This window comes from Mus musculus, chromosome 16 (assembly GCF_000001635.26).
Source record: "Mus musculus strain C57BL/6J chromosome 16, GRCm38.p6 C57BL/6J".
Lineage (NCBI taxonomy): Eukaryota > Metazoa > Chordata > Mammalia > Rodentia > Muridae > Mus > Mus musculus.
Window position 1 is genome coordinate 55,992,826 of NC_000082.6, and position 16,985 is coordinate 56,009,810.

The 16,985-nt window shown below is 40.0% G+C and overlaps 1 protein-coding gene across 3 annotated transcripts in view; it reads left to right on the forward strand.

Moving 5' to 3' along the window:
• The window catches only part of Zbtb11 (zinc finger and BTB domain containing 11), a 37,477-nt gene extending 21,389 nt beyond the window's left edge, over positions 1-16,088 (forward strand). Inside the window, exons 6-12 of one of the 3 annotated variants that reach the window (XR_001781828.2) lie at positions 5,181-5,426; positions 7,754-7,898; positions 9,884-10,001; positions 12,550-12,667; positions 13,085-13,243; positions 13,350-13,525; positions 13,983-16,088. Coding sequence is in view for 2 of the 3 variants with exons in the window: in NM_173026.2 (NP_766614.2) it covers positions 5,181-5,426; positions 7,754-7,898; positions 9,884-10,001; positions 13,085-13,243; positions 13,350-13,525; positions 13,983-14,500 (1,362 nt within the window). In the remaining variant the exon portion in view is untranslated. The other 2 variants (NM_173026.2, XM_030249142.1) reach the window with 2 other exon arrangements.
• The last annotated feature ends 897 nt before the right edge of the window (positions 16,089-16,985 follow it).

Here is a 16,985-nt window from a genome sequence, read left to right on the forward strand (position 1 = left end):
CTCTTTCTCACATTCAAATCTTTTTGTTTTGTGTTGTGTTGTGTTGTGTTGTTACCCACTGACCTGCATAAGGGACATTGGAGGAACATAAGTTTGGAACTGCCCTTCAGAGGTTGGTGGGCTCACCAGTGGTACACATGGGGAGATAAGGACTCCCCATCCACCAGGGTTCATCAATAGTAGCCAATAGCTCAGCCGGAATGAGCTCCTCCCTGTCCATAACTGGCTGTTAATGATTTTTTTTATTAGATATTTTCTTCATTTACATTTCAAATGATATCCCGAAAGTTCCCTATACCCTCCCCCCGCCCTGCTCCCCAACCCCCCCACTCCCACTTCTTGGCCCTGGTGTTCCCCTGTACTGGGGCATATAAAGTTTGCAAAACCAAGGGACCTCTCTTCCCAATGATGACTGACTAGGCCATCTTCTGCTCCATATGCAGCTAGAGACATGAGCTCTGGGGGTACTGGTTAGTTCATATTGTTGTTCCACCTATAGGGTTGCACACCCCTTCAGCTCCTTGGGTACTTTCTCTAGCTTCTCCATTGGGGGGCCCTGTATGTTCCATCTTATAGATGACTGTGAGCATCCACTTCTGTATTTGCCAGACACTGGCATAGCCTCATATGGGACAACTATACCAGGGTCCCTTCAGCAAAATCTTGCTTGCATATGCAATAGTGTCTGGGTTTGGTGGCTGATTATGGGATGGATCCCCAGGTGGGGTAGTCTCTGAATAGTCCATCCTTTAGTCTTAGCTCCAAACTTTGTCTCTGTAACTCCTTTCATGGGTATTTTGTTCCCTATTCTAAGGAGGAACGAAGTATCCACCCATTGGTCTTGATCTTCTTGATTTTCTTGTGTTTTGCAAATTGCATCTTGGGTGTTCTATATTTCTGGGCTAATATCCACTTATCAGTGAGTGCATATCTAATTATTTAAAACTGGGCTTAGATGTGCAAGAATTTTTAGGGGGATTTTCAAAAGAGAGGACACACCAAATGTACAAGCCCTTTCGCAGCCAAAAAATTGGCCAACACCAAATCCAGACACTATTGCAGATGCCAAGAAGTGCTTGCTGACAGGAGCCTGATACAGTTGTCTCCTAAGAGGCTCTGCCAGATCCTGATAATACAGATGTGGATGCTCACAGCCAACCATAGAATTGAGCACAGGGACTCCAATGGAGGAGTTAGGGGAAGGACTGATGAAGCTGAAGGGGCCTTATCTGGCATCAGCGGGAGAGGAGGCCCTTGATCCTGTGAAAACTTGATGCCCTACCATAGAGAAATGCTAGAGTAGTGAGGTGGAAGTGGGTGGGTGGGTAGGGGAAGCATCCTCATAAAAGCAGGGTAAGGGGGGATGGGATAGGGGGTTTCCAAAGGGGAAACCAGGAAAGGGGATAACATTTGGAATGTCAATAAATAAAATATCTAATTAAAAAAATTGACTGAATTAAAAAAAAAAACACATTGTTTTCTCTGCAAACAAAGAGAAATCTGAAGTTCAGTAACAAAGACCTAAAGATACTGCTTGCCAGCGCCTAGGGTTGATGATGAAAAGCACATTGCCACATCAGTGTCTCCTCTTCTGTTGATTGGTGCTGGGGATGGCTCTAGGCCTACCCCAGCTAACTTCCCCAATAAACTCCAGTTCCGGGGAATCTGACTCTTTTCTAACTTGGCAGGCACCAGGTGTTACACAAGGTATATATACATCCATGCAGGCAAAATACTCTTCACATAAATAGAAAATATTCTTAAAATGTTTATAATTTTTCCCAATACTGAACATGTACAGGTCTTTTTGTTATTCCTTGATATTAGTGTTATAACAACTAATTAGGTAGCATTACACAGTACTAGGTGTCATCTGGATGGAGGTTTGGAGCTAGATGGGTAGGTTGCATACAGGTACTGTTGTGTCATTTAAGAGGATCCTGAAATAAGTGCTCGATATGTTAGTGTTCTAGATTCTTCTGCTGGGATAAATACTCTAGTGAGAGGAGTTTAAGGGAAGAGCGTTATTCTGACTTGCTGTTGAAGAGTTCAGTCCATCACAGTAGGGAAGTCGGGACAGCAGGGACTTGAAGGAAGCTTGTGAGCGAGCATAGGAGGTCCACATGAGTCAGGGAGCTGAGAGCTTGGATGTGTGCTGCTGCTAAGCACCCAAAGTAACCCAAGTTACTTTGCTGTGTGTTTTGTCACAACAAAGGGAGGAGTAATGAAGGCAGTGTCAGACGCACACCAGCGGACCAAAGCTCGTTGAGGAAACAGCAGCTTTTAGATGTAATGATGTCGTCTCCAATAAACAGTGATCCAACCTGAAGACCTTTTACCTTATGGTGGATTCAGAATGATGCGATCCCATTGTAAATGGGAGACCTAGATAGTAGCAAGTCCCTGAGAAAAGTAGAGATAGACAATCGAATGATGTCCCAGAAAATAGAGCAAAAGAATGAATTAGAGGGGCTGCTGAGATGGCTCAGACAGAGTACGGACTGTTCTTCGTAAGGTTCAAAGTTCAAATCCCAGCAGCCACATGGTGGCTCACAAGTACCTGTAATGAGATCTAATGCCCTCTTCTGCTTCTGGAATGAAAGAAATTTGAAAATTAGGTTATTTTTAAGTAATATTTCTAGAGCATAGATAGAAAGAAGGAAATTCTTAAGGGCTGGAGAGATGGCTCAGCAGTTAAGAGCACTGGCTGTTCTTTCAGAGGTCCTGAGTTCAGTCAGTTCCCAGCACCCACATGTCAGCTGTCACCCATCTGTAATGAGATCTGATGTCCTCTCCTGATCTGCAGGCATACATTCAAACAGAGCACCCTTTCGTGAAATTTTAAAAAAAAAGAAAAAAAGAAGTACAGAAAGAAGGCAATTCTTTGTTTTGTTGTTCAAGACAGGATTTCTCTGTTGCCCTGGCTGTCTTAGAACCCATTCTGTAGACCAGACTGGCCTGGAACTCAGATCTGCTGGCCCTGCCTCCCAGATGCTGGAATTAAAGTTATGCTCTACCAGTGCCTTGTAGAAAGAAGGAAATTCTTAACAATAAAGCCAAAATCTAAGCCCAGAGCTAAGCATGCTAGTGCCTGCCTTAGATCCCAGTACTCAGGAAACAGAAGTTGGGTTTCTGTGAATTTGGGGCAAGTTGAGAGACCCTGTCTCAAAAAAAAAAAAAAAAAAAGTCGGTTTTGCCCAGAACATTCGATGACAAGAAACCTGAGTAAAAGCATAATTATGTGGTTTGCATCTGGGGACATGGATGAACAGTGAAATCAGAAAGACAAGAACTAAAATTAGAAGACAAGAACCCAGTATGTTTAAAATGACAGACAGAAATGCATTAATTCCTTGCAGTAAACATAGCCATGCTATCCATGCCTGTGATGGAATAAATATATTCTGATTTAGCAGATTTTTGAAGTTTTCTCTTATTAACTCCAGCTTTCAGGCAGTTTCTCTAAAGTGAGTGTGGCATAGGAAATAGAGACTCTGGGTATAGTTAGGCAGAGTTTAAGGAATACATTAGGGAAGTAGCAGAGGTGCCAGGATGAAAGCTACATGCCAAGAGTGGGGAAGATCAGGCAGGTAGCAACACAATGCTTTCTCAGAATGTTCCAGTAAGGTAATGAATTGGACTGTTTTTAATGAAGTGTTTTAAAGCTCTTAATACACAGCTGGGGAAGATTTTTAGTGATCAATTAGTAAATATAAAGAGACAGCAGCAAAACAGAGAATAAGAAAGGAAAGGTAAAAGTATAGCATGTAGCCCATATTTGGTAGCACTCATTGCCAATAACCAAATGTAGTGACTCTAATTCCAGCCTTCAGACACTGAGCCAGGAGGAGAGCCTGGACATCAGGCTGAATTCTAGAAAGACTGGACTACAGAGAGCCTGTCTCAAACAAACAAAACATGGTCTTCTATGAAATAGCTATAATTAATGTGGCATCACTCTGTTATATAAGTGAGAGATGGGAATCAGTAACTCAGAAAGTGGAGAGGACCAGCCTGGATCATTCTGTTGGTATTAGACAAGAAACATCAGCCGGCGGGGGTGCCGCACGCCTTTAATCCCAGCACTCCGGAGGCAGAGGCAGGCGGATTTCTGAGTTCGAGGCCAGCCTGGTCTACAGAGTTAGTTCCAGGACAGCCAGGGCTACACAGAGAAGAAACCCTGTCTCGAAAAACCAAAAAAAAAAGAAAAGAAAAAAAAAAGAAACATCAAGACAGTAAGGGTTCATTCTAGATGGAAGTATGGAGATAATGGGTCAGGAGACTGGTTCTTTTTTTATATAAATGTTTTATGGTGAGCATATATATATCTTCAGTTTATGAGCACGTAAAAGCTTTCCTGAACCCCTGTAACTACAAGATAAGTCTGAAGACTGTCTTACACTCTTTAAGTTATTATTACTTTTTATTTGATTTGTGTTGGCATTTTGCCTACGTATGTATCCGTTGAAGTTATAGGAACCCTTGAAGCTGGAGTGACCGACAGTGGTGTTTGCCATATGAGCACTGGGAATAACACTAGGTCCTCTGGGAGATCACCCAGAGCTCTTAACCCTGAGCCATGGCAGCCCCAGCTGTCACAGTCTTAACCTTCCTACTCTCTTTAGTTCTTTATTTGATTTCCACCTCAATCTCTAGGAATTGATAGGTTGCTAATGCTCTGTGTGTGTGTTCTGCTGTAGTCTTTTGGTGGTTGTGCCAGGGTCTGACACAGATTAGGCAATCCCTCTATCCCAAGTAACATAGGTCCCAACTCAAGGCTGTTATTAATTATCCCCTCTTAAATACTTCACTCTTTAAAAAAACAAAACAAAACAAAACAAAAAAACACATTCCTGTGCTGTGTTTAGGTTTTAATTCTCTCTGGAGTCTTACCCTTTCATCTTTATAATCTAGGACTTTTTATTTTTTATTTATTTTTTTTTTCTGTTTTGATTATATTTTACTGTATTTGTTTTGATTGTTTAATTTAGTGTTTCATATACCCTTGGCTGTGTTTTGCGTATATATGCATGTTAAGTGTATGGTTTCCATATATATTATCTTTTAAACAATGTATTTGTCTATTTTTTTATAATTAATACCAGAATTGAAAATTTGAAATGTGCATTGAGTATCACTTAATATTTTACATAGGAAGAACTTTTGCTTTTCTGTTTTAGTTATGTAAGAAACAGTTTCAGTATAGTGCCTCATTACGAGCACACCTTATTCGACATACAAGAAAAGAGGCACCCACTTCATCCTCATCCAATTCCACATCTACTGAGGCGTCGGGAGGATCATCTGAGAAGGGAAGAACCAAAAGAGAATTTATATGTTCTATATGTGGAAGGACATTACCTAAATTATACTCTCTCCGCATACATATGCTAAAGCACACGGGTGTAAAGCCGCATGCATGCCAGGTAAAGACCTATTTATTTGGTTACTTAATAAGATTGGGAATTCACTGCAGTGATGAGGTGGGTTTTATAGATACTCTGAAGTCATCTGCAAGCTTATAAACTGTCAGGGAAATCCATCTTTGGTTTGTTGCTTACGTTAAGTGTGATTCCCTGTTGTAGTCTTTAATTTGCTGTCTGAACTTATAACTGAAAATTTTGGTGTCTGTAAATTGAAAATTTTGGTGAGAAGAGCTGTTCATCATTGCAATCATCCCCTTAGCCTTTAGTAGAAATAACCCATAGTGAGAAAGAATGTGTGGCATAAGCAAATGCTGCGCAGAAAAAGCCCTTCTTAAGCCGTCTCTTTGCTGATAACGAGAATTAAGGGTAAGTAAAAGCCAAAATCTTGGTTAATGAATCCTGTGATTATCCAGCTTTGGGCTGTTTGGAACATGCAAGAGTTTTGAGTAACACCAGTAGCCTTGCATATAAGCATGGCAATCTGTTTTATTTATCACACAGTTGTGGAACCAATAACAGTTTTGTTGTTAAATTGTTTTTTAGAACTTCACTTCTACATCACTTCTGCTGCTCCTGCTCTTGTCTCCAACTCCTACTGTGCACCCCCATCCATGATTGCTTCTTTAATTACTGTTGCCTTTATGGATATGTTTTTGTTTATAAGCATATGTATGTGTACACACACATATACACCCTCCTGGGTCCAGTTAGCCTTGCTAGTATGTACATATATGTGTCCAGGCCTGGCCACTTGGGATTGGGCTTCTTATGGGGGGCTTGTGTCTGGAGGAGTCCGAATCTCCCTCTCTCAGCAGCGACTGACCACCCATAGCTCTTGATCTAGGGGTGAGACCATATGGAATTCCCCTGTCTATTTTTTGGGTTGTCAGTTGATGTTGTTATTATGGAGGTAATTGTATTGTTCAGGCAACCATATTGTTGAGAGTCCATGGAGAAGATAGATGGAGAAGATACCATTTCAGAGCGGGTGTCCTGGTCCCCTGGTATTCACCGTCTAACCAACCCTCCCCTTTTCTGAGATTTTTCAACTGTGGTTGGGAACCCACAGTCATTTATTCTCCTCACTTTGACCTACCTATTTTATATCTCTGTAATAGCATGCTTCTAATGCAAAAAGAAGCTCCACTTATCTACAAAAATAAGGATAAGTATTTAGAATAGTTAGAAATGATATCAGTCTAGGAAATGACAGTAGGTTTCCTTTCAGCTCTGTAACCTCTCAGGCCATAGGTCTTTTTTTTGTTGTTTTGTTTTGTTTGTTTTTGTTTTTATTTTTATTTTGTTTTTTACTTTTTTACTTTTGTTTTTTGTTTTGTTTTGTTTTTACTTTTTATTTTGTTTTTTCAAGACAGGGTTTCTCTGTGTAGCCCTGGCTGTTCAGGAACTTACCTTGTAGACCAGGCTGACCTCAAACTCCGAGATCCACCTGCCTCTGCCTCTCAAGTACTGACTAGGATTAAAAGCGTGTGCCACCACTGCCCAGCCACGGACAGATTTCTCTTTTAAGCATCTTACTGTATGAAAACAGAATTTGTTATAAGAGAGCCCTTCATCAGTATTTAGTATTGACCTTTAGCTCATGGACAGTCTGTTTTATTTTTATTGTCAGTCATTGTGCTTTCTTATTTTTGAAGTTAAGCTAAGAATTGCTTACTCACCTGGCATGGTGGCACACGCCTTTAATCCCAGCACTTGGGAGGCAGAGGCAGGCGGATTTCTGAGTTCGAGGCCAGCCTGGTCTACAAAGTGAGTTCCAGGACAGCCAGGGCTATACAGAGAAACCCTCTCTCGAAAAAACAAAAACAAAAAAAAATTGCTTACTCTAAATTTCAACACTAAGTATTTGTTGAACCTCTGGTCTTCAGTATAACACTACTTAAAATGTGTGTTCCATGGAAAATAAATACAAAAATAAGAGTAAAACCTCTCAGAGCTATTGATGTTGCTGCATTTATTTCCCCAGTGGGTTGGGGAAAGAAAGTATAGTCAGTTCTGCATCCAGAGTTTGAGAAGAACTATTTTTACTTGATGTTTAGGAAGATGAGAAGTGCTCTTAACTGAGCACTTCTTGCCTCTCTAAGATAGGTATTTTGCAGAGCTGGCAAGGCTAGCACAATGATTTTTGCCTACTGTTATGCATACTTTCAGAAAAATGGCAGTTGTACTGAATAAGAAAAGGGCTCAACTAGCTAAGATCCTTGGTATTTGTAGCTTCATCTAACATTTCTATTTACAATAATAGTTTGTTCACAGTCATCAGGAATTAAATCTTTTTTGTTTTGCTGCCTTAAAAATTTCTGTCTTAGGTGTGTGGAAAAACTTTTATCTATAAGCATGGTCTAAAATTGCATCAAAGTCTGCATCAATCACAAAAGCAGTTTCAGTGTGAACTGTGTGTCAAGTCATTTGTTACCAAGCGGAGTCTTCAGGAACATATGAGTATTCACACAGGTAATAAAAGAACCCATATTGACATAACTATATTTTATAATTTTAATTTAGTATTATGTTGATTGATTATACTTTATATTAGAACATTATATTCCTAAAACTTGGGACCACTAGGTAGGAGGATGAGGTCAAGGCCGGCCTGGGCTTTATATAAGTTCTAGGCAAGTCTGGTCTACATAGCTGGACCTTGTCTCCAATTTCAACCCCAGAGTGGAGTAAGTCATATGCTCGTAAGTTAATGTGGTCAATCACAGTGAATAGTACAATTTTAAAGTTTTCTTAAATATAATTACTGATTTGTCTTTTTATAAAAATGCTCTTTAAAATTTTTTACTTATGAGTTGGAGAGATGGTTAAGAGACTAACTGCTCTTCCAGAGGTCCTTCCTGAGTTCAATTCCCAGCAACAGCTTACAACCATCTATAATGGGATCTGATGCCCTCTTCTGGTGTGTTGGAATAGAATGACAGTGTACTCACATACATGAAATAAATAAATACATCTTTTAAAAAACGCTTTAATTTTTTATTACTTATTCCATGTGTATTTATGCATGTGCTTATCTGTGTATGGCATTTGGGTGCTATGGCATATGTGTAGAGGTCAGAGGATAGCTCTCAGGAGTCAGTTCACTTCATCATGTGTGGATACAAGGAATTGAACTAACATTGAAAGGACTGGCAACTGGTGCTTTCCCCGCTGAGCCTCCCATGCTTATGCTCAGGTGTGCTGTAAAGCAGAGTAGTGTAGGAATGGCCAGTGCTGCTGAACTTAGCTCTATTACTATTCTAGTTCAGAGTCTTCAGATGCACTCTGTTCTTGCACCGTGACCTTTACTAGTATAATCATGCTTCGTCGTCCAGCTGTCCTGGAGCTCAAGAGCTCCTCCTACCTCTCCCTCTCAGGTCCTAGTTTAAAGGCATGCACCGCCATGCCTCCAAAGCTTCTAAACCACGTCATCACGTAGTCATGGCACCGACTCTTTTTTGGTCCCAATTTTCTGTTTCTGTTCACTGTCAGGAGAGCTGTCACAGCTCTGGGATTCCCATTCTGCATGGAATGGGCAGAGGTGGAGACAGCGGTGATAGCTCGGTAGGCAGGCGTGTCCCCTGGTCTACAGAGTACCCTCTGCATCCCCTTTGAATGCTTCTCCTGTTACCACTTCCACATCTCCATGCAGAGCCCCGTCCTCTTCCTCCTTTCTCTCCTATGAGTGCTGTGACTGCTATAACTCAGCTCTCACCTGCAAAGGTATTTATCTCAGTGACAGAGAACCAGCACATTTCAAATACACCTTGAGAGTTTTGAAAGGGAAAAGAAAATTTAATGAAGTTTTTCTCCGGGTTTTTGTAAAATGTTACTGTTACTCTTGTCTCGATAAAATTTTGAGTTCAGAATGTGAAAAGAATTCATAATCCTAGCTACCTATATAAAAGACACACAATCCCGGTATCTTGTTTACAAACTGGAAGCCTGGATTGGGCAGGTTTAGCACTATATATACTAACTTATCCCTTGTTACTTGCTGTTTCTCTTGGTCTCATGATCATAGTCTATTCCTCTCCTCTCGTGGCAGTCAGTCCCTTATATCTCTGTCTTCCTTTCTCCTCTCCCTCTACCTGCACAAGGGAACAAGGTTCACACAGCATCTCTATGGAGCAGCCACATCTTTTTTTTTTTTTTTTTTTTTTTTTTGGTTTTTCGAGACAGGGTTTCTCTGTATAGCCCTGGCTGTCCTGGAACTCATTCTGTAGACCAGGCTGGCCTTGAACTCAGAAATCCACCTGCCTCTGCCTCCCAAGTGCTGGGATTAAAGGTGTGCGCCACCACTACCGGGCTGGCACCCACATCTTGACAAGCCTGTATTTAGCATTCGAATTTATAAGCAGCACTAGATACAAGCACCAAACCAGAAATGTAATTAATTATGTTGAAAAGACGGCCTAACTACTGTACTTACAACATGGCTTTTCACTTTCTTACAGGAGAGTCCAAGTACTTCTGCTCAATTTGTGGAAAGTCTTTTCATAGGGGCTCTGGACTTAGCAAGCACCTTAAGAAACACCAGCCAAAGCCTGAAGTTCGAGGCTATCATTGTACTCAGTAAGTAGTTACTATGTGATGGGAACTTCCCTATTTAAGCTCGCTGATTTGAATATTGCTTTTTTACAAGAAAACATTCGAAGATTACATTAAGCCATAATTTTAGTTTACTGAGTCATCAATCCATCCACCTCTTACTGTTTGTTTTAAGAGTTTTTTAAAACAGTGATTTAAAGAGACTTGTCAAGGTCCTACCTAGAGGTGGATACTGTAAGGCAGAGGTCTACAACCAGTAAAGCTTCTTCTAGAAGCTTCCTTGAAACAGTGTATTATGTTCTTTCTCTTTCCTTAGGACTCTTCTTTTTTCACTTTCCAAGATTACCTAGCACTTTTTAAAATTGAAGTTAAGTTCATAAAATGAAAAGAACTAATCACCTTAAAGATTTGTTGTTATTGTTGTTTACTTTTGGTTTTGTTTGTTTGTTTGTTTGTTTGAGACAGGGTTTCTCTCTGTAACAGCTCTAGCTGCCTGCCCTAGAACTCACTCTGGCCTCAAACTCACAGAGATCTGCCTGCCTCTGCCTCCTGAGTGCTGGGATTAAAGGTGTGTGCCATCACCACCAGACTCTATAATTTTGTTCAAATAAGATTACTAATTCCAGGATTTTTCCAGCATTCAGCCTGTTTGTCAGCGCTCACTAGCAGGCTGTGCAGACTCAGGCCAGCCTCTTTGTAGATTGTATCTCAGTGTTTTTCAGCTTCATGTATTTATGCATCTTGATTCCCAGAAAGAAGTGAAGAGTGTTCTACGTTCTTATTCCTCAGAGCGTCTCAGTCTCATGCTTTAGATGTTTACATTTCTACAAAATGTATTCCTGGCCCTTAAGAGACACTGGTTTTAAATATTCTCAACAAACAATTCTGCTACCCCAAACACACAGTTATACAAAGGTTGGGATATAAATAAAAGGAAAAGATAGGTTCTTTCAGTGAGCCATCCAATAAGTTAAACAATCTTAGTTCTTAACCAAGTGTGATGGTGCACACTCTTAGTCACAGGGTCTCTGTATGTTCGAGGATGGCAGGGCTACATAGTGACACCCTTTCTCCAAAAACAAAAAAAAACAAAACAAAAAAAAACAAAACCAAACAATGAAACAACATAAAACAAACAAAAAAAACAGTTATAGATCTTCAGCTATAGATCCTTACTACTAGGAACCTTTATTAGGAAGTCAGAGTAAATTCAGAATGCCATAAAACCTTAGATAGTAATTGCTTATTTATTTCTATTGTATGTGTATAGGTGTTTGCCTGCGTGTATGTGTGTGCACCATGACTGTGGCTGATGCATGCAGAGGCCAGAAGATGTTGGATTCCCTGGGACTGCACTGAGAGACAGTTGTGAACTGCTGTGTGGGTGCTGGGGATGAATCCCTGAGTCCTCTGGAAGAACTAACTATAAGTGCTCTCAACTGCTGAGCTGGCTCTATAGCTCTAGGTCTTGATTTAGCAGTTACTGGCCCTTACAAGCTTTTTTCCTCTTTGTAGTTTTGTTTGTTTGTTTTTTGAGACAGGGTCTTTCTATTTAGTTCTGGCTCTCCTAAGCCATTCACTGGTTTTTTTTTTGGGTGGGGGGAGAGGGGGGGAAGACAGGATTTTACTGTGCAAGCTCTAGCTAGCCTAGAACTCTATGGGTAATTCAGGCTAGCCTGGAACTCATGAAAGAGATCTGCTTGCCTTGAGGTTGCTGGGATTAAAGGGGTATGCTAACACCCGGCTTTGGTATAGACTTTTGATAAGTTTCTAGACTCCCAAGTGATGTACAACTTTTATGGATAAATAGATTTTTGCTGCCATTTCCTATTCTGCTGTATTTGCTTGTTTGACTACAAATAGTCTTATTGTAACGTAAAGATGGAGTTGGCCACGGGCTGGCGAGATGGTTCAGTGGTTAAGAGTGCTGACTGTTCTTCTGAAGGTCCTGAGTTCAAATCCCAGCAACTACATGGTGCCTTACAACCATCCTTAATGAAATCTGATGCCCTCTTCTGGAGTGTCTGAAGATAGCTACAATGTACTTACATATAATAAATACATAAATAAATAAATCTTAAAAAAAAAAAAGAAAGAAAGAAAAAAAAGATGGAGTTGGCTACGGTGGCACCTGCTTGTAATCCCAGTACTTGAGCTGAGGCAGGGAAATTGCACATTGGAGACATGCTTGGGCTACAAAATGAAACTGTTTCAAAACAAAACAAACAAACCAAAAACACCCCAAATATGAGGGGGGGGTTATTTGTTTTGTTTTGTTTTATTTTTGAAACAGAGTCTAAATAGCCTTGGCTGTCTCAAAACTTTCTATGTAGTCCAGGCTGGCCTTGAACTCATAGAGATCTGCCTGCCTTTGTCCTTGAAGTGTTGGGACTAACAGTGTGTGCCACCAGCTCTTGGCCCAAGGTACAAGTTTTCGTTAGTACTTTTTGTTGTTGCTGTTACCTGTGAAAGCAAATGCAACCTAACTGTCTTGAATGAAGAGGAACGTCTGGAGGACTGCGTGCTTGAGTCTCCGCTGGACTCGGATTGACTAGTGTCTGGTTTCTCTCAGGCTCCATATGGACAAAGTCTGCCAGTGCTCTCAGCTTCTCATCCTCTCAGCTTCCAAACTGTCGAGAGTCTTTTCTGGTAGTTCCTGTAAAAGTCCTGTTTCCCTCTCATTGGATCCAGTTAAGTCATTTGGCATCCCTAAGCTGATTGCTGCGACCAAGGGAATGCTGATATTTCATTGATTAGGCCTGAATCATTGCTTCATTCCTAGTGTCAGTGATGGAGCCTGCCTTCCCAACATGGCCCAAAGAGAAAGGGGTTGAAGGGGATGCAAAGAGAGGGAGCGGAAGAGAGGTGGACAGTAAATGCACTTTGTGGTAACTTTTGGGAGCTCTGCATGAAGCCGTCTCAAGCATTTTGAGTGTTCTAAAAAGAATTTAAACCTTGCATCCTTGATGCAAGACTGAAAATTAGATCTCTTTCTGTGATGTTTTAAATTTAGAATAATTTTGTGAAGCTTCAAAAACAAGAATATAGTGAATTCTTGGAGACTTGCTTTAAAGAGTATTTAATTGGGTAATTAAACTTTATTTCAGATGTGAAAAAAGTTTTTTTGAAGCCAGAGATCTACGCCAGCATATGAACAAACATCTTGGTGTGAAGCCATTCCAGTGCCAGTTTTGTGATAAGTGTTACAGCTGGAAGAAAGATTGGTATTCCCATGTGAAGTCCCATTCTGTCACTGAGCCTTACAGGTGAGTAGCTCTTAGAAGGCTCTGAACTCAATGAGAAATACCTAATTCTTGATTCTTATGTCCATGATTACTTTGGAGAAAATAATTTGGGCCTTCTCTATTTTAGGTGTAATATATGCGGCAAAGAATTTTATGAAAAAGCTTTATTCAGAAGACATGTAAAGAAGGCCACCCATGGGAAGAAAGGAAGAGCAAAGCAAAACCTGGAGCGGGTGTGTGATCAGTGTGGGAGGAAGTTCACGCAGCTGAGAGAGTACAGGAGACACATGAACAACCATGAAGGTAGCGTATACATATCTGATAGGAGAGAGTCAGGGAACAGTCTTACTTTGTCAACTCCTTAGCCTGTTAGCATATGACTTCTTTCTTCATAGATTATTCTTGTATCTTGAAAGATTTATTTAAGTAACAAAAATGATACTTAGTCTGAGAGCTTAATAATTTGGAGGCTCTTATCCTAGGAATATAAGATTGCAGAGAAAGAGTAAGATTATTGCAGACTCTGTTGTTCAGTAGTAACTTCTGTTTTGAGAACACCTTTAGAGAGATTGTTGTGCAAAACCTTAGTTAGACCCTGAAAATTAGTAGATGCTAACTAAAAGATGACGGTAATCAAAGTGAACTGGTTGTAGAAAACAGTACTGAAGAACACTTACAAGTCCATCTTCTATATATAGAGAGATTGGAGTTTGGTACCTTACCCCACGTACATTTTTTTTCTTTTTCTTTTTTTGGATAGGCGTTAAGCCTTTCGAGTGCTTAACATGTGGAGTAGCGTGGGCTGATGCCCGATCACTAAAGCGTCATGTCCGAACACATACTGGTGAACGGCCCTATGTGTGTCCTGTGTGTAGTGAAGCCTACATTGATGCTCGAACACTTCGTAAGCATATGACTAAATTCCACAGAGACTATGTGCCTTGCAAAATTATGCTGGAAAAAGACACTCTGCAGTTTCATAACCAAGGAACACAAGTGGAACATGCTGTCAGCATCTTAACTGCAGACATGCAGGAACAAGAAAGCAGTGGGCCTCAAGAACTGGAGACTGTGGTGGTGACAGGAGAAACTATGGAAGTTCTTGAAGCTGTGGCAGCTACTGAGGAGTGTCCGTCGGTGTCTACCCTCTCTGACCAAAGCATTATGCAAGTGGTTAACTATGTGCTGGCGCAGCAGCAAGGGCAGAAGCTGTCTGAAGTTGCAGAAGCCATTCAGACTGTTGAAGTGGAGGTTGCACATATGCCAGAGGCAGAGTGAGTGCTGCTGTCACGGGCAAGCCTGCCCGAGGAGCTCACCGAGGACGCGTTTACAGTTTATGTCACCACTATGCAGTCCTGGGTTGTGGAACTCTGGGTTGTTGGTGACATCACTAGTCTTCTTGTCTGGCCAGTGAGTTCTGCAGAAAGTCCTCTTTCTGTAAAGAAATTGAAAACAATCTGTTGGATGGAAGTAGTTGATCATGGTATGCCTTTTATGAATTAATGTTTATATTTGACTTTATTTTATTACATACTTTGAATTTAAAAGGCTGCAGTTAGTGTCTCTTCTGTTGTCTGTTTACAGTACAGAGGGTCTGTGACTAGTTGCTGTTTGTGGATTTAAAAATTCTAATATAAAAAGCGTATCTGTAAGATGCATAAATATATTACATTTAAAAAATGCTTTAGAGCTATGATTCTTGACTCTATTTATTTTAACTGCTTCTAAGTCAAGAATCTATTCTATCTTAAAGCACTTGAGTTCTGTGTTATAATCAAGTTTGTATAATTTATTTATCTCTATGGGAGACCCATATGCAAAGCTAATTTTAAAATACCATTAAAATGCATGAGATGCCTATTAGAGCCTTATTATACTATCTCTTCAAGGCAAGTATTGGCCAGGAGAAAAGAGTGCTGTTATCGAACACTGTTGCCGGGAAGTTTCTGCTTGGTAACACTGACTATGAATGAAAAAAAATCAACCCTGTTTCTTTTGCTGAAGAATGAACAAGTTAGAGAAGAAGTTAAGTTTGATATGTTTATCTTTTGTATCATGTTTGTTTAAATTTGTTGAAAAACTACACATCTATAGTAGTAGTATGGAAGTCATATAATTGTTAATTTCAGAATGTTGAAAATTCTTCAGTGCAACCCTTAGTATACTGTATTACATAAAAAATTGATTATGACACTATCAAATTGCTGAAAGTATTTTCAAAAGTTACTTTAAAACTAAATTATACCCATTCATGTGTTTGATTTTTTTTTGTTGTTTTTTTTTTTTTTTAATTTCTCACTTCTGAGTTGTCAGATACTCAGATTTTGAAAATAACCACGGGGAGATGCCACAGCTCTCTCTAGAAGACTATCGTTCAAGCTAGGATTGTTACAATTAAGCTTTTCGATATTAGAAGCTTTCTTAAGATATATAATTAAGATATATAAAATAGATTATATGTAAATCATTCCTAAAGCACAAGAAGTGAATGTGCCTTGATGTACATATATAATATTAGAACGCTTATTCCAGTTTACTTTGAAAATGGCTTTAAGGTTAAGGAGTAATGTGATCTCTCTGCATGCATCTTCTTGCATACGGAATGTGTGCATTTGCAAATTCGTCATCGTTTTAAAAGCTGTGTGGCTTTCAGTTTTAAAAGTGAATTTATATACAGCTCATAACTTCATAAAGGCTATTCCTTGGTCATGTCCACCAGTTAGTGAGAAAGTGTTTCAATGAAACTAAAATTTGAAATTGTCTTATGTTCCACTTTCACCACTGTTAGATTTAGTTAAATGTATAAGATTATTAATGTATATCAGAAATATATAAATAAAAGATGTTCAGTCTTGTTAAAAGCAAAGCTTTGGCGTTGAGCTTGACATCATTTTCAGTCTATGCCTGATAGTTTATTTAACATGTTGAAAGAGTAAGGAAATTTATTATTTTGTGGGTGTGGTCTATGCACATGTACTCTCATCTTTGTGCACATGTGGAAGTTAGGGGTTAGCCTTATCTGCTGTCTTCCTTTACTGTTCTCTATCTTATCTATCCATCTCTCTCTCTCTATTATACCTTAAAGTTGTACACTTGCCATGGCATATGTGAAGAGATCTGAGGACAACTTGTAGGATTGGATTCTCTTCTCATCATGTGGGTCCCAAAGATTTAACTCAAGTCATTAGTCTTTGTGGCAGGTTCCTTTGCATACAGTTATCTTGCTGACCTTATTTCCTCAAAAGTATGTCACTAAACAAACCACAAGCTTGGGCTGGAGAGATGGCTCAGTGGTTAAGAGCATTGGCTGCTCTTCCAGAGGACCCAGGTACAATTCCCAGAATCCACATGGTGGCCCAGAACTGTCTATAACTCTAGTTCCAGTGGATCTGACTCCTTCACATAGATGTGCATGTAGACCAAACATCAAATGTACATATAAAGAAATAAACAGATAGCTTTAAAAAACAAACAAAAAACCAGGAGCTTGTTGTTTTGGCTAGACTGCCTGACCTGAAATCCCATGGATACTCATGCTTCACCTGTGCCTAGCACTGGTCTAACAACAGATGGACTTTTTTACCGTGCCCAGATTTTATGTGTGTTCTCAGACTCTAAGCCCAGGGCTTCATTCTTGCAAGTAAGTGTTTTACCTACACTGTGATCTTCCCAGCCCTAGAGTAAGGAGATTAAATACATGTCTACCCATTGGGAGCTGCAGCAATGACTCAGTAGTGAAGAGCACTGACTGCTTCTTCCGAGT